The sequence below is a fragment of the Perna viridis genome, chromosome 2 (genome assembly GCF_037379345.1).
Source record: "Perna viridis isolate PV_CMFRI_1.1 ecotype Kerala chromosome 2, ASM3737934v1, whole genome shotgun sequence".
Classification (NCBI taxonomy): Eukaryota; Metazoa; Mollusca; class Bivalvia; order Mytilida; family Mytilidae; genus Perna; species Perna viridis.
The window spans coordinates 11,932,661-11,950,250 of NC_142446.1; the positions used below are offsets into that span (position 1 = coordinate 11,932,661).

A 17,590-nucleotide genomic window follows, 5' to 3' on the forward strand; every position below is an offset into this window, starting at 1 on the left:
AACAACTTAGCCGCATACATGAAGCTGATTGTTCAAGCAAGCTATACCAAAAATATAAGCGTCATGCTTTTGTACCAATTTTTGAAATATTTACAATTGTATTTCCACCACAAGGTTGCATTTCCTATGTGCAAAAAAACAATTATTTCATTTGAGCTATTTTCTTGGTAACCTTTAGGTAAAGGTAAATAACTCAAGTTTCAAGTAAACAGATTTGTACTCATAATAACTGTAAACCAGGGACTATTATAATGACAGTAATATTAAATCCCTTTGGGACAGAAAAGACCTGTGAAGTAATTGCTGAATTTTAGTAAACAAACATGTATAACAGTGCTTAAAGGACAATTTAAGATGACTAAATCCTCTACATTATGCTGTAAATGTAATACCAGTGTTCTAACCTTTAAAATTAAATGGCATACCACTCAATATCAAACCTCCTCTTCCATGTGAGCAGAGGTACAGAAGGTATGAATATTATATTAAATTCACCTGAAATTGGTGCATTTTAAATAGTCTACATTTGTATTTTTTGGCACAACTGAAATATGGTTTGTGGTGCAAATGAAAAGATCTTTTTACAAAAATGAAATACTCATTGGCACAAAAGCAATGCGTTGAATACCATCCATCAAGTTGTAGCTTCCACCAAATTTTACATCCTTCTCCTGAAAGGTTGCTGAGATTTTTCCAATGAAATTATAATTAGACAGACAAGGTGCTAATCTCAAGCCCCTTTCAGCTTTCTAGGTAGGGATTTAAAAAAGTTGGGATAGTGAAAATGTTGAGACAAATGATCATTTTTTACACATTGAGAAGTCTTACCCTAATTCTCATGAGTTTATCTTCAAATTTCATTTGTTCTACAGGTGGATCATAGTACTTCCTACATCCTTCTGCCATGTTGTTGATTGCCATCACACAAAGACCAAGGTCAGCATTCTACAAACATCTAATGGTTTACTAAACTTCATTGATAGATTCTTTTTATCTATTATGGTTTTTAAATTATTGGCTAAAAACTGCAAAAATGTCATATTTTGCCTTTCAAGGGCAATGACTCTAACAAGATATTGTCCTATAACTTCAATCCCAATGGAGACTTCTATAGGTCATATCATAAAGATCATTTCATTAAGCGAAACATTTTTTTTATATGTATAGCAGTTCTCTACTTATCACCAAAAAATCACAAAAATCATGTTTTTTTTACTTTCAAGGGTAATAATTCTATTAAGGAGTGGTCACACAATTTGGACCATATAAGGATTTTTGTAGGCCTTGTTATTAGGATTATTTCATCAATTGAAAGTTTATTTTCATCTACCAGTATTATAATTTTCAAGTTACACACTCAAAGCATACAACCTTGGATAATCGACTTTTCTGTATGATTTGGTTGTATTACCTTCTTCTGGACAGCTAAAAGATTGTGATATCACACCATGGGTGTTGTGATAAGAACAACCCATATTAAAACGACACCATTATGGTTGGTTATAATGTGGAATTTTATCACACTGTCTATAAAAATATGATTACATTGTTCTCCCATAACAAGCTACAATGTAGGATCGTCAGATGGACAAGCCAAGGCTGATGCTGAATGTTCAGTGGTCAGATTTTCTTAGGTTATTTAGTGAAACAGGTTTTATAACTCATGAAAGTTGAATATCATATACATATAATATCAACTCACTTTATTGAATATAAACATTATATCTAACTCACCAAGGTTGAATTGTTATGACATTGAAATAAAATAACTTGAGTTGATATTTCAAGATATTCAACTTGACTCATTACGAAACCTATAATTATCACCCTTTTATTACTGTAAAAATACAATTTTTTACTACTTTCAGAGAAAGCACAAAAAAGTACCCTCAAAATCTGAACTTTTATACATTATGTTGCTTTTCCATGTTTTTCTAAAACTTAAATATCTATACTTGCATGTAAGGCCATTTGAAAAAATCTGCAAGTATTCATTATATGGAAAATGAATATGTTTACAGTATAACAATGTAATTTGTATTTTACCTTTTCTCTAATATCTCCTTTATTCAACATAATCTCTTGCTCATCATGTTTGTTTTGTTCCTGAAGTTTGTCATGTTCTTGCTGTAGTTGTGATAGAATCCTGTTGTTGGACATCTTCACCTTGTCATGCTCTGACTTTTCAATATCAAACTCGTGCCTTAAAATGTCCAGCTACAAAAAAAAGGAAAGCATTGTATCAAAGAAATATCTTGGAAAGGATTATTTTTTAACTATGCACATATTTAAGAAATCAATATTGATGTAACTACGGTTGTGAGTGTATCTTGAATTTTAACTAATTTCCTTATGTTTCCGTATAAGAGAAGCTGAAGCACATATATCACTGAACAATGTAGCTTGCGCCAGCCCGAAAATACTTGTTGTTCAGAATAACACTTAAAAAATCTTAATCACAATGCAACCAATTCAAATCAAACTTGTATACAAGGCAAGTAGATTTTTTTCCTGATAGACAATGTAAGCCTGAAAGTGGCAGGTAATCCATATAACTTGATCTTACCTCATCCCACATATTAACCCAATCTCATATATTTATATATATAGAAGGGTCTGAAAAATTCCCAATGATGTTAGAACTGTTAAATTTGCAAAGCAAATTTTTGAGTGACTTAAACTCTTACCACTGTGGCATCTGTGGCAACACCACCTGCACAAAGTCAAGCACCCTAGACCACTACCAAACAACACCTAGATGAGTTGTCTTGTACTACCATACATCGTGTACTAAGTTACAACACTAGATTTATCCAAACAAGAGGAATGACACAGCCAGTGAAACTTGTTTTTAGTATAGCCTACCTAGCGGAGTGGTCGAGGGCACTGGACTTTGTGCAGGCAGTGTTGCCACAGATGTCAAAGCGGTACGATTTTGAGTCCTGCGGAGTAAACAACCAAAAATTTGACAGTTCTAACATACTTTTGGAATTTTTCAGAGCCTTCTATGCTTACATTATTTTTCCTGTATCAATTTGATCTGATGGAGCAGTGTATATTATTACATATGGTGTAACATTCTTTTTTTCATTGGCTATCATGATCATGTGATTTAAAAAATATTCAACATACTTGAAGCCTTAATTCTATTTTTAAGCTTATTGACACTATGTTACTATATATATATATTCAGTATATAGCCTAGCTGGCTGAGTGGTCTAGGGCGCTTGACTTTGTGCAGGCGGTGTTGCCATAGATATCAAAGCGGTACAAGTTCGAGTCCCACAGAGGGAACGACCAAAAATTTGCATCCCAAATTTGACAGTTCTAACATTGTTGGGAATTTTTCAGACCTTTTTATATATATTGATGCTACACTGCTATATATAGATCTAGATATTAGTCATTAAGATTTCAACTTTCAATTTTAACATGTCCCCAATTTAGCCCAATAGTTGATCATGTGCAATTTTATTGCTACCTCAAGAGGCCATCTTCCAAATTCTCCAATGCCATAATGTCTGGAGCCGACTTTTTAAGTGTAAGTTTGCGAAATTTTAAATGGACATGTTCAATATATCCATTGTCACCATACCTCCAAATTTCACACCAGTATAAGATAATTGGCTTCACTACTATTTAAGGCCAATTAAACATTTAACAGATAGTTGTCCCTTTCTAATGATATGGTACATAGCAGACGAAAGTCTCCCATATTGACTAGATTATTAATCAAAACTTACCTAATCTTACATATAAACTATATTATTAATTAAACCTTACCTAATCTTACATATAAACTATATTATTAATTAAACCTTACCTAATCTTACATATAAACTAGATTATTAATTAAACCTTACCTAATCTTACATATAAACTATATTATTAATTAAATCTTACCTAATCTTACATATAAACTAGATTATTAATTAAACCTTACCTAATCTTACATATAAACTAGATTATTAATTAAACCTTACCTAATCTTACATATAAACTATATTATTAATTAAATCTTACCTAATCTTACATATAAACTAGATTATTAATTAAATCTTACCTCATCTCCCGTATTGACCAGATTATTGATCAAATCTGACCTGATCTCCCATATTGACTAGATTAATAATGGTATATTATTACCTCATCCCCCACATCAATTAATCTGACCTCATCTCCCATATTGACTAGATTTTTAATGAAATCTCACCTCATCTCACATATCAACTAGATTATTAATTAAATCTGATCTCATCTCCCATATTGACTAGATTTTTAATGAACTCTTACCTCATCTCACATATCGACTAGATTATTAATCAAACCTTACCTTATCTTACATATAAACTAGATCATTGATCAAGTCTAAACTCATCTCACAAATCAACTAGATTATTGATCAAATCTAACCTCATTTCACATATCAACTAGATCATTAATCAAATCTTACCTCATCTCCCATATTGACTAGATTATTGATCAAATCTTTATTAGATTCACTCAATGTGTTGTGTCTCATCATCAGACCTTTCACTTTATCTTCAGCTGCTATATAGTCTATGTATAAAGCAGACATCATTAATTTTCAAAAAAAGTATTTTTAGTACATTATTAACTCAAAATTGACAAGGTATAACACTTTATAAACAAATTATACCGGTACCTTTAAGTTTACATTATTCTAGTGTGCCACTTTTCACAAAACATATGGTTTGTTACAGTTCAAGTTAATGATAACTACTGAAATACATATCTAATGGCTTTAAAACTTTTCCTATTACAGTAAGTGTTTTTTCTCTCACATATTTAACTACTCCAAACACCATCCCTTTAACTTAGTTACATATACCATCCCACATCTTATATTGCTTTACATCAAACATCATCCTTTTCATAAAATTATATTTGTAATGTCTACATAAATTCTAAAAGCTATACATTATAGCAAATTGCTATTTAAACTCCAAGCAATACTAACATGCTTTCATATCTGAGTTTTTAATTGGTCTATATACTAAAGGGGTCATTATTGAGAGAATTTTTAGTAAAAATATGACTACATATGTCAAGTTTAAAACCTAAACCAATGTGTTGTTATATACCTCTGAAATGTGATCTGACTTGTGCTAAAATATTCCATCCAAAATAGTAGATTAATATGCAATGTAACAATAGATATACAAGAAAACATTTACATTTCACAAAAGGTGAAACAAAACAAACAAGATGCCCCCAGGAGCCTGAATCGCTCACCTGGTTGAATTTTGCATTTCAAGGGCAATAAATTTAACAAGAAGTTGTCCAACAATTCTGACTCAAGAAAACTTTGGTAGGACTTATTGTAAAGATCATTTCACTAACTGAAAGTTTCTTTCTATCATAAATTTCAAGATATTGGCTAAAACTAAAAAAAAAAACGGTCATTTTCCCCACTTTCAAAGGCAACAACTCTTACAAGGAGTCATCTGACAACTTTTATCCCTGAAGACATTTGTAGGCCTTAGGGTCATTTCAACAATTAAAAGAATTTGGCTAAACCTAACCGTTTTGGAGATATATGCAAAAAACTACTGTCTGACCCCTATGTTCTATTTTTAGTAACAGTGGCCATGTTTTTCAACAAATCACATATCACCATACCAATTCTATGTAGGATACCCCAAGGAACATTCATACTAAGTTTGGTTCCAATTGATCAAGTAGTGTCAGAGGAGAAGATTTTTGAAAGATATTAGATATAGCCAAAAAAAACGTCAAAAAAGGGCAATAACTCCAACATGGCTCAGGTCTCACTAACCACTGCTGGGTCAAATGGCCACCCCCTATGTCTTACCAAAAAATACACTGAACCTAGAAATATGCATTGTAAGTGCATTATTTGTGTGTATTTGTATTATGATCAAAAGTAGTCAAAATAAAGCTGAGAATGTGTACCTTACAATCGTATTTGTAATTTACTACAAAAGTGTATGAATAAAAACATTAAAAATAGCAAAAAAAAACGTCAAAAAAGGGCAATAACTCCAAAATGGCTCAGGTCTCACTAATAACTTCTGGGTCAAATGGCCACCCCCTATGTCTTACCAAAAAACACACTGAACCTAGAAATATGCATTGTAAGTGCATTATTTGTGTGTATTTGTATTCTGATCAAAAGTAGTCAAAATAAAGCTGAGAATGTGTACCTTATAATCATATTTGTAATTTACTACAAAAGTGTATGAATAAAAACAACATTAAAAATAGCAACAAAAAAAAACGTCAAAAAAAGGTCAATAACTCCAACATGGCTCAGGTCTCACTAACCATTTCCGGGTCAAAAGGCCACCCCCTATGTATTACCAAAAACACATTGAACCTAGAAATATGCATTGTAAGTGCATTAATTGTGTGTATTCTGATCAAACGCAGTCAAAATAAAGCTGAGAATGTGTATTTTAAAATCGTATTTGTAATTTACTACAAAAGCGTATGAATATTGTTTACATGTATGAGTAATTTGCCTCCATGCTGTCAGTTATCAGAAAAAGCAAAAATGTTGCTTTTTAATATTTTTTATTCAAGTAAATTTTGTGAAGAATTTCTACTGTCATCGTACCATTAGAATAATGATTTTGAAAGCCTTATTTTCCAAGCTTTGCAATGGTATGCAACTTTGAGGTGTCATTTGTCCTGGGAATTCACAGTGAAACATTTACAATTACTTGTTTAACATGTAAAGAAATGAAAACGATATAAGTGTTAGTGAGACCTTAATGGATTAAAATGAAAATTTGACCACAGATAGATCTTATCATGCTGAACAATATTACTTGTGTCAGAATTTGGCTAAACCTAACTGTTTTGGAGATATATGTGAAAAATTACTGTCTGACCCCTATGTTATATTTTTAGTAATGGAGGCCATGTTTTTCGACAGATCAAAAGTCCCTACACAGTTCTATGCAGGATACCCTAAGGAACATTCATACTAAGTTTGGTTCCAATTGGTCAAGTAGTGTCAGAGAAGAAGGGTTTTGAAAAATTGTTGATGATGACAATGACAACGGACACCAAGTGATGGCAATAGCTTACATGGCCTTTGGTCAGTTGAGCTAAAAATAGAACATCTTCAATTTCATCCATGAATGAATCACATCACAGCTAAATACATTTATGGTACCATCAGTTGTAAGGAAGAATGTCTTAAGTGGGTAGATTTATTTTGGTTCTTTTACATTCATGATTTAACAGAATAATAAGGAACACACGTAAATATCAACAAAAAATACTTCTCATACTGCAAAGTCTTACCATCTGGCATTGCCTCTGTTACACTTATCATGTAATCTGAATACTTTTTGTATCTCTCTACTTTCTCATGCAAATACTTTTGTCTGAAAATATATATTTGTTATACAAAATTCTACATACTATGATACACTAGGCTCAAGACATAAGAAATTATGTCAAGAATTTAATAATTATTGTGATTTGATTTTTCAGGTCACCAGTAAATAAGACAGTTAGATCAGTGTGAACAATGTGATTTGAACAAGTGAAGATTTTTTTTCCATGCAAAATTAACCCTGAAGCACAGCAATTCTAATTTATAGAACTTTCCAAAGCAAAAAAATAAATATTAAATCCACCAGACCAACATCTCACAACTTTCTGAGGGCAACAAACTAACAATAGAGTACCAAGACAGTGTTACTACAAACCTCTGTTTAAAATCCTCCAGTTGAACTCTGAGCTGTTCAAGTTCAATTGTTTTCTGTTCTTTAGCAACAACTTCAGACTGGTATTTCTGTATAGCTCTCTTTCTCTTGGCATCATAATCTTTTATATATTTATCACAGTCAGCTATCTGATGTTTTATCTGAGAAAAGTATTTTTTATAATTATCTACTTTGATATATTTAAAGAAATACTATTAATGTGTAAACTTTCCCAGTTACAACAAGGAGTTACAACAACAAAAAGTCCTGCCAAAATTTACCACAAAAGACAATTGATATTCTTAAAAACTGACTCATTTCAGAAATACATTATTTGCTTGGGATGTTCTCTCTTATTTGATAATTTTTTTTGTCTTTACAACATAATACAATTTAATTTTAGAAGGTTAAAAAAACAGGTCAACGGTCTCACTTCTTGTCTCCTTTTCTGTATATGTATCCTCCTCTGTGCGCATTCTTCCATACGCTCCCTGAATCGACGTCTTGCTTCTTCAAGGTCAGCATCAACTTTAGCTACTTCTACCTCTTTCTTTAAAAGTAGGGTCTTTTGTAAAGTTCTGACACCAGTTTCCAGAAGTCGATCACCAGACTCTTTTACAACAGGAAAAGCTGTGACATCATCTTCATCTTCCCTGAAAAATATGATTTGAATTTTTTTAAACTTACATGATGAACAACAGTATACAAGATGTAAACAAGTTATCAAACAAACTACTGAACAATTCCAGTATAGCTAAGGAGGAGAATTTGGTGTAAATAACTGGTTAAAAGTTTTGGATGTTGAAAAAAAAATTAACAATGAATTTATCCTTTTTTCTAAAAGACAATAGAATTCTTTAAGAGTTTTCATATGGAAACTACTGCAGTAAATTGTATAAATGGAAATTAACTAATAAAAATCTATGTAACTACTGCAATAATTGGAAGACTATGAACATTACTTTATGATGTGTCTATTCCTTACAGACTTCTTGAAGAAAATATAAGACATCCTTTTGGTTTATGAATATAAAACTGATATAAAACAAATACTGCTGACATATATTTTAAATATTTGTGTAGGAATAAAATAAAAGAATTAAAGAGTTATTTCAGACAATTTATTAACACATACTGAAGTCCATGGTCCATTCATATTTTGAGTGTTTGAAGTGTATTGTAGGTTTATAACATATGGATAGATTTCTTTTTGCTTTTTTATGTATTACTGTGCACCAAGTTGTTTCCCTGGACAAGTGCAGTTAAACAGATAATACCAGGATATGCTTGGAATGCCTAATGTTATTAAGTGTAACAAGATTTTAAAAATAAATGTGTTCTTATTAAAAAAAATCCTTCAATCTTTCAATCACAATAGTTATTTGAATTTAGATCTGAAATAAAACTGATTTGGATTGTGTAAAATATGCTTCGACAGATTTTTATAGTTCATTTTATTGTTGTATTTTCTCACCACTATTCAACGTTAAGGGAGTACTCATAAGCCACAAACTTTTAAGTGCCTTTAAGCCAGGAACCTGTAGTCCAGTCTTTTATGTTTTCCTGCACCCAAAGTTGTACTGAATCTTGACTACTCATTGCCCATGAACAGTGAACAAAAATCTATTGATGCCTTTGGATGAAAGCTTGAATCTTGGTAAGACTTTATTAGTTACTGGGGTACTTTTGATATTCTGTAAAGGCAGTGGCTATTTACCAACTTTGCTAGTTCCAGGAAACAGGATATATAGAATTTTGCTAGAACTTCGTTGGTTTTATTTCAGATTTACATGTCATTTATCAAAAATAGAAAAGGCTGTAAATGTATAATAAGGTATTTTAAAATACACTAAAATTAAAGGTAAATTACATTATAAAACAACCTTGAAATACAAATATTACAAAATCATACCTCAATCATGGTGCATAGTTTAATATTATAAAAAAAAAGTTTGTGTCACATTAAACCAGTATTACTCTTATTTTGTTCGCATCTGTATGATGCATATATATATGTACATTTACTTCATGTACTTACATTCATTTTTCTGTTACCTTCAGTTTGGGAGGTCGTGGTTTTGATGTGGGGGGGGGGGGCTTACCCATGAGCTGTTGCTTCTATGACATAGAGTAATAAAGATCCTGCTCAGCATGTTGAACTATTTCAAAACAGGGTCTGTTCAACTGATCAATCTTTCCTGTCCTGAATGCATGAGAGTTTTTTCCATAGGACATTAAATCATAGTCAATCAACCAATTCATTTTTTCCTTGAAGTTGTTTTTTACATCAAGTATCATCTTCAGTTTTATAATGTTTTTACATTATTAACATGTTACTGCTACATGTACTTATAATTTCCTGAGTTTAGTATGGGAGTAGAGTTCATCAAGAGTGAATAAACTACACCCAGAGAGATTGTGGAAGTTTAGCTATATCTATCATTGGTTATAAAATTATTTGCACAAAATGTTTGATCTAGTCTGAAAAAAGCTGCAACTTTACAATATCCCTTTTGGTGGGAATGTGTATCAAATATCTGAAAACAGATGTAATTCAAATAAGACTGGTAATGAAGAGAATAATTAATTAACATGGGTGAAAGTATTCTTTTGTAAAATGGTGTCAAAACAGCAAACCACTAGCTAAAGCCAGTAGAGCTAGTAAAATAGTTCCTGAGAGATGACTTCTTAGTGATGCCTGTATAAAGCTTCTGAATGCAGGTTATAGAAAAAAAAAGTCCCATACACTGCTTGAAAAAGTTTTCCAGATCTTAATGAGAAATATTATATTTCTGACAAAAATATTATGGATGATGGATTTTCATAATATCATCAGTGTATCTTCCGTTTAGGTTTTGACTACTGATTCTACCAACAAATCCCAGTGGCAGTTAAGTACTGCCTGTTTTTATTGTAATATATACTGGGAACAATTATTCATAATAAAAGCTGTACATATTCAGCCAGCTATTTATCTGGTTTAACCCAACAGTACTAAGACAATAACATTGCGGTTGCTTTATAGTTTTACCTTGATATTGCCATTTGGTTTGGAAATATTATCATTTCTTCACATGATAATTTATGTCAATTACTGTATCATCCATTTAATTTCTTAAATAATCAAATTTTCTTTGCCATTAGTCAGACTTAATGTCTATTTTGTGTAAAATAGATTTCATTTTATGCATATTCGAGTGTAAAATGAAATTATATTTATTAGCCTCATTAGGGACTTTATATACACTCCCTGGGCTCACAGAAATAGTAGACTTTAAAAAATAAACTAGGGATCTTTTTTATAAAGTCCTTTCGTGAAACTAATCTGTCCTTTGTGATCCCCTATCTGAAACAGTTCCTACTCCTAGTCCAAGAAGTAATTCATACCTTTCATGCAATTGAGTCACGAACACATTTTGTTTATGGGTATCTAAATCAAGCTGGTAATCTCTCGTAGCTGCCATCGTGGGAAATCAAAATCATCAATTATTAAACCCAAGAAAACATGATAGCGTGCAGCAGCTACCAGGCATCTGATCTAGCCTAAGGCGGCAGCCATGTCTAAACAGTTTTATGCAAATGAGAAGCCTTGGAGATAATCACGTGATTAAAAGTTAAATTGCGGGATTTTTTAATCCTTAGTGCACGGCATGGATTAGGAAACTTTAAAGATTAGGCATTATGTTTTCGAAACTCACAAAATCGTTATTGAACCAGCGTATTATAGTTTTAGTACAGATGCATGGTGACACTCTAGTATTGATTAACACTCATCATTTATACCATTTTTTCATTAAAGTCAGGTCTATGGCAAGCCAAAGTGGACAAAAATGAGCATTTTCTAATATTAAAAATGTGATTTTTTAATATTACAAATTAGATTTCTTATATCACAAAACACTTTTTTAATATTATGAATTCGTTTTCTAATATATGATTTTCTAATATTAGAAAATGGATTTGTCGGATTCAGTTGCGATTTTTTAATATTAGAAAATCATTTTGTAATATTAAAAAATGTGACTGATTTTCTAATATTACAGATTCAATTTGTAATATTACAAAATGAATGTGTGATATTTTATGATATTACTAAATCTGGAATTTGTAATATTAGAAAATGAATTTTTAATATTACAGAATGAATTTCTAATATTACAAAATAAATTTCTAATATTAAAAAATCTTTTCTAGTATAAATGCCTGATTTAGTAATATTATGAAATATCACACATTTTGTTATATTACAAATTGAATTTTTAATATTAGAAAATTAATTTGTAGTATTAGAAAATCAGTCACATTTTTAATATTACAAAATGATTTTCAAGTATTAAAAAATCGTCATTGAATACGACAAATATATTGTAATATTCATTTTTTAATATTACAAAATATTGATTTTTGTCCACTTTGGCTTGCCATGCAGGTCTAATGTTTATACACAGTGCATTTATATCGGCAATGGATATTTAAAAAAAAACATGGTGTGAATGTGTAGCGGTACCGCTAAACAGCACGACTGTATCTCGGTCTATACAACCTACTTAAGGGGCTCTATGTAACAATATTAGTATTAGTTTATGTACAAATTCAAAGAACGTGTTTTGAAGATTTTGTTAAGGATTTGTTGCTACAAGATTGAAGTCATCACTACAGAAGTTTTATGGTCGTCATCATGAACTCGTGGATCGTTATGGTGTATCCACCAACACCATGAAAACTGATTTATTCAACGGGTCATAGTTTTCCTTTTCTCGTTTGTCTACCCCGGACTTGACTTTTTATGAGCAACTCGGCGGGTGTTTCTAGAAAAGCAGAGGACGCTTACCCTACCGGTGCACCTGGTCCATGCTCCCAGTTTTTAGTGGAGTCCGAGTTGCTCATTTACTTTTGTTACTTTGTGTGTATGATTTTAGTTACTTTATGTTCTTTGTTGTGTATGTCTGTTTTCCATGTCTGGTCTTTGTCCCTGGATTACATTCTTTTGATTACCGCTATAACCTTGGTTCCCTTGATTACTCTTTGGAAATATTGTTAGTTCACCAGCTTCACTGTTACGGATGCCGCGCTTGAGAAGCAGGACATACATGCTTACCGTTCAGAGGGCTGCTATTACTCATATTGCAAACTTATATTAACGGGACACAATGACGACTGGTCGGCTTGGAGTCAGAATAATGTGTTCAAGTGGGGTGACATGCATACTTGCATGCTTCTGCTACTGTGAGCTAGCGGTATAATACTCCTGCTCAGCGTTTTTGGACTAATACAAATTAAGGTGTGTTTGATTGTTCACTCGTTCTCGTCCTGAAATTTATGAAATAACTGCCATAGAGTGTTACATCCTAATCAATCAATCAACTGATCGATCCTGTGTTTAGCTATAACTTGGATTCTTATTTCGCAGAAACCAGCCGAGTTAACGCGATATCGTTAACACGGTACATATCGCTAACACGGTTGAACAAAAAAAAAAAAAAAAAGCTCGAACATGTTGTCAGAAAATGGTAAGTTTCTGCTATTCATTCATCACTTTTCGGGATAAGTAATACGCCTTTGAACTCGCATAGGAATGCTTATTCGACCGCACATGAAGCAACGGGATCGATTCAGTAACTTGCGAAAAACGACGTGTCAAACTAGGTATATCCCAAAAAGACGTATTTTTTCGTATTTTCGTATATTTCCATCGACTGTGGAAGGGGAGAGGAAGGTTATGACAAATCAACACCTTTGATATCTTTAACCACCATTTTACAACATTCCCTTAAAATGTCAGCGTCTAGATTTCACGGATATGGCTGAATTAAAAGCGAAGTATAACTGTTATGCGAAAACCAATGATATTTATCTTACACAAAATGTTATGATACTTGTTCCTTAGCCACAAGATAATACCGCAGCAAAAATCCATTTGACTTTTTTTGGACAAAATCAACTGTTTATATTAGGTTCTCATAAAGCATGTTGCTATTGACTTTTCAGGTCATAGGAAAAGATTGCAACAAAATATTTAGTATTTTTGTCTGTTTAATACCCTAAGAGATATTTCCTCGCTTCAAAAGATGAAAATAAAATTGGTGTAGTATAGGAACCAATGATGTTTTGAAAGATTTTACTCAGTTCTTAAATCATGGTCATAAAAAAATCTATGACTAAAAGCTTTATTTTGCCTCATTATTATTAAATATCTTTATTGCTATGTACGATTGTTTTCTGTGATTTCGAATGTGGCCTCAGTTTCGTCGTAAATCTGACTGTGAGGATGTTTGCTGCCGCACTCTCCGTTACAGATGGCTGAAAAGACAAGATAGAATGTTTATTGTTGTACTGTTCATTAAGAGGAGTTAAAGATAGGGATATAAGCACCACATATAAAAAAAAATCTGTTGTCTTAGTCCAAATTCTACCACGAGGCGACGATAACAGATGTGTGGCTTTGAAACCGCAAGATTGTGTTTTGCGCTGCGGGATGAATTATACAAGAGTAATCAAGGGAACCAAGGTTATAGCGGTACTCAAAAGAACGTAATCAAGGGACAAAGACCAGACATGGAAAACCGACATACACAACAAAGAACATAAAGTAACTAAAATCATACAAACTGCACCATAATGTTTATCATGAATCAATGCTGACGTACTCTCCGTTACAAATGGCTAGAAAGGTTTGGAAATGCTCATAACATAATTTTTCGAACATTTAAACTAAAAAGTTGCGAGTAGTAGTCTTATCCGAGTAATAGTTTTATGCGAAAAATATCTTTTATATCACGGATAACAAAGCGTTTTTTTGTGAGGATTATTTTTCGTCTAGACTTTGGTAACGAGGACTATGTAAATGACAATTTAACCTTTGCTTACATAAGCTTCTTTTGTGATGACACTAGATGACATGCTGAACTTTATATCACTTGTTCAAGCAAGTATATTAATGGATAAGTACTCGGTGTATGAATGAATGGATATATATATATATATATATATATATATATATATATATATATATATATGTGTGTGTGTGTGTGTGTGTGTGTGTGTGTGTGTATATATATATATATATATATATATATATATATATATATATATATATATATATATATATATATATATATATATATATATATTCTAAATTCTTATTTCAATACGAAACCTACCGAGTTTAAGTGTATAACTTCCAGGAAGCCATTGTTCACAAGGTCCTTGTGTTGGATCGCAGTCTGGATCTTCTTCAGCCTTTAGTTGTATAGTACTTGGGTAACTACCTGGGCCAGCAAGTTCGTGTAGGAATGAGCCATCTGGAGAAATGCATTACAATCTTGATTTTAAAAATTATGGCTTGACTTTTTGGAAATGCCAATAAATACATTTAGATTTTTTTTTAATAAAGAGGTTGGCTAACATTTTCACATTTCTTTTTCACTGACATTTTTAAAAGAGTCTGTAATCGTCTGGTTTTACTCTCTGCTAGCTTTACGAATTTCTTCTTGCTTGGAGTGACAGGTAATACTATTAAGTTACACTTATCCAGTCATGTTCACTATTTATAGATTTTAAAGTCAATCGCCCAAATGTTGCAAAACAATGCAATTGAGATTCAATGTGGAATTCTACCTACCGATTGGAATTCCGTCTACAGTTTCAACCTCTAGAACAATCTCCCCTGTACCCGTACCGTTGTTTGAACTGTATGTGAAGTCAATAGTCCTTGGTCCTATAAAGGTAAGCATTAATCTGTATGTGGATTAACAATTTATTTTTATTGAAACACCGAAATAATATTAAACTCTCTTTCTTTAGATTTTGAAATTTAAACAAAAATAAACAAATACATGTTTTTTTTTATCTTTCTATCGTTACCTTTTAGCAAACTTTATAATATGATACTGCATTCTTACTTCTTCGACGCCTTTTCTATAAGGTAAATGTAGTATTAAACATCTTCACCAATGCAGTTCTATTGTGAAATCCCTTAAAACTACAGTTATATTGATGAAAAAAATAATAGCATACAATTTTTAAGTCGTATATACCTTGTGGTCCAGATTTTGGTGTTATGGTTAATGATGTGATTTTGGCATCACCACTGTCGTTGATGGGGCACAAATTCATCAATTCACAGAAATAAATTGGGTCCAAATCAGCTCTTAAATAAAGAACATTAATGAGTTGACATTTTATCAATTTATTATCAAGTTCGTGCGTGCTTGTATTGTTTGTAATATTAAAGACATTATAAATATATAAGACAGTATACCTAAAAACGTATATATAGTTTTAGAGTGTGTTATGTATTTTTTCAATATGCATTTAGTATGCCTATTTAGTAATTATACTTGTTCAAAAACTTACTTTTCTATGAGCTTGATGAACTCCTCAACACCAGCAATGTCGCAGAGGAGAGTACACACTTCTCCAAGGGCCTGACTGCCAGTCTTTTGTGCGAGAGCATTGCATATTGCACCACAAGTCCCAACCACTCCTCCCTCTGTACACAACATATAGTCGAATTCAAAATTCTTTTTTTTTTCAATTGATGTTATGATTTAAAGAGTTCCAAACACAAAACTTAAGTAATCATTTTCAAGAATAAAATTAACACAATTTTAGACACTCTTCAGTAAATTGCCATAATGCTTTAAACATTTTTTCCAAAATAATTTAAAAGGAGAAAGTGTTTGGACCAAAATCACTGATATATTTTATATATTTTTACATAAAATTTAAAAAAAATCTTACGCAGGATGATGTTCAGCAGAGCATTGATTGCTTGACCCGTGAATGAGACACACGTGGGGCAGAGGTCAGCGCCTACTTTGTTGTATGGCTCAATGTACTCGATCTTCTTTAGAAAGCTGTGAGCTGACTTCTGATTCGGTCTTTCCATTAACAATGACATGGCCATCGTCTGGCAAACCAACATCAAAGCGAGACTCACGCCAAACACCTGCAACAATAAAAGGACAAGAGTTGTGTTGGTATCAAAACGGTTTTATAGTTTTAATGAGATGAAGGATTTTTGCGTATTTTGATCGGAGAGATATCTCAGCATAGTATTAAGACATCCTAATAACCGAGAGTAAGCATGTTGGGCATTTTTAAAGGTAATATATAGAGGACCAGGAAATTTAGAAAAAAAACTAATTCGTTTCTAGAGATAGAGCAAATATTACATATTTAGCTTACCTTCATTTTAATAGATGAACTTTAGTAGTGGCGATTTCGTGAAAACCTTAACTTTATATCTAATTGTCAGATAACAGTTATCTATCCCTGTTGACAAATGGTTGCGTTTCCAAATCTTTCTAATGTCATAGGACACATACACTTAACGATAAGAATAACTACTACAAATCATTCCTTTGTAGGCCATACTTTGGTTTCGTGTTGGGGGCACGAATTCCTATTTAGACATGAACGTGGCATGCATTTGCTTTTTTTTAATCAAACACTAAATAAAACTAAAATTTCAAAATAACGTTGAAAAAAATCAAACTCCAGCGGAATTGAACGAATTATTAGACATACTAGAAACTTTTGAAATTAACAGTAAAACTGTACCGAGTACTGCTTAATGTACTGTAAGCATTTAGTGCCAAATACGAAATACTTAGAGTACCGAGTATCATTTTTTTTAAGATTCAGGGTACGGTACTCAATGTCCCGAGTAACGAGTAGTCCTCAAAAACAGGAAAAGTACCGAGTAATGAAAGGGGGTTACACTCTCATATGTATGTACATATGTTTTATAATAGGATACATAAACAATAAAACAAGACCAATCGAAAGCTTTTGCTTATCGTTGAAAACTGCAAAAAATTTCCATGAAAATAGAAGACTCCGGCCTGTGGCTCAAGACAATAAACACATTTTATGCAACAATG

General features: G+C 32.0%; 2 protein-coding genes across 3 annotated transcripts in view; both read right to left on the reverse strand.

The window, feature by feature from the left end:
• Positions 1 to 11,289, reverse strand: part of LOC148623646 (uncharacterized) — a 13,819-nt gene extending 2,530 nt beyond the window's left edge. Inside the window, exons 1-8 of one of the 2 annotated variants that reach the window (XM_088565621.1) lie at positions 11,091 to 11,289; positions 8,137 to 8,356; positions 7,707 to 7,864; positions 7,297 to 7,379; positions 5,106 to 5,129; positions 4,454 to 4,560; positions 2,047 to 2,217; positions 829 to 945 (exon numbers count right to left, since the gene is read on the reverse strand). In XM_088565621.1, the coding sequence (XP_088421747.1) occupies positions 829 to 945; positions 2,047 to 2,217; positions 4,454 to 4,560; positions 5,106 to 5,129; positions 7,297 to 7,379; positions 7,707 to 7,864; positions 8,137 to 8,356; positions 11,091 to 11,167 (957 nt within the window). In that variant the 5' untranslated portion in view covers positions 11,168 to 11,289. The remainder of the gene's footprint in view (positions 1 to 828; positions 946 to 2,046; positions 2,218 to 4,453; positions 4,561 to 5,105; positions 5,130 to 7,296; positions 7,380 to 7,706; positions 7,865 to 8,136; positions 8,357 to 11,090) is intronic. The other variant, XM_088565622.1, reaches the window with a different exon arrangement.
• Positions 11,290 to 13,856: 2,567 nt separating this feature from the next.
• LOC148623647 (countin-3-like) lies at positions 13,857 to 17,029 on the reverse strand. The gene is made up of 7 exons (XM_088565623.1): positions 16,893 to 17,029; positions 16,446 to 16,653; positions 16,059 to 16,194; positions 15,740 to 15,852; positions 15,325 to 15,420; positions 14,864 to 15,004; positions 13,857 to 14,003 (listed from the first exon to the last, which is right to left on the reverse strand). The coding sequence occupies exons 1-7, from the start codon at positions 16,896 to 16,898 to the stop codon at positions 13,906 to 13,908; spliced, it is 798 nt and encodes a 265-aa protein (XP_088421749.1). The 5' UTR covers positions 16,899 to 17,029; the 3' UTR covers positions 13,857 to 13,905.
• Positions 17,030 to 17,590: the final 561 nt, after the last annotated feature.

What these genes read in the sequence shown, in the direction of transcription:
- LOC148623647 (XM_088565623.1), bottom strand. An exon ending in TCTGCTGAACATCATCCTGC is followed by an intron (nt 16,195 to 16,445) that starts GTAAGATTTTTT and finishes TGTTGTGTACAG; the next exon opens with AGGGAGGAGTGGTTGGGACT. An exon ending in ACCAAAATCTGGACCACAAG is followed by an intron (nt 15,421 to 15,739) that starts GTATATACGACT and finishes TTACCTTTATAG; the next exon opens with GACCAAGGACTATTGACTTC.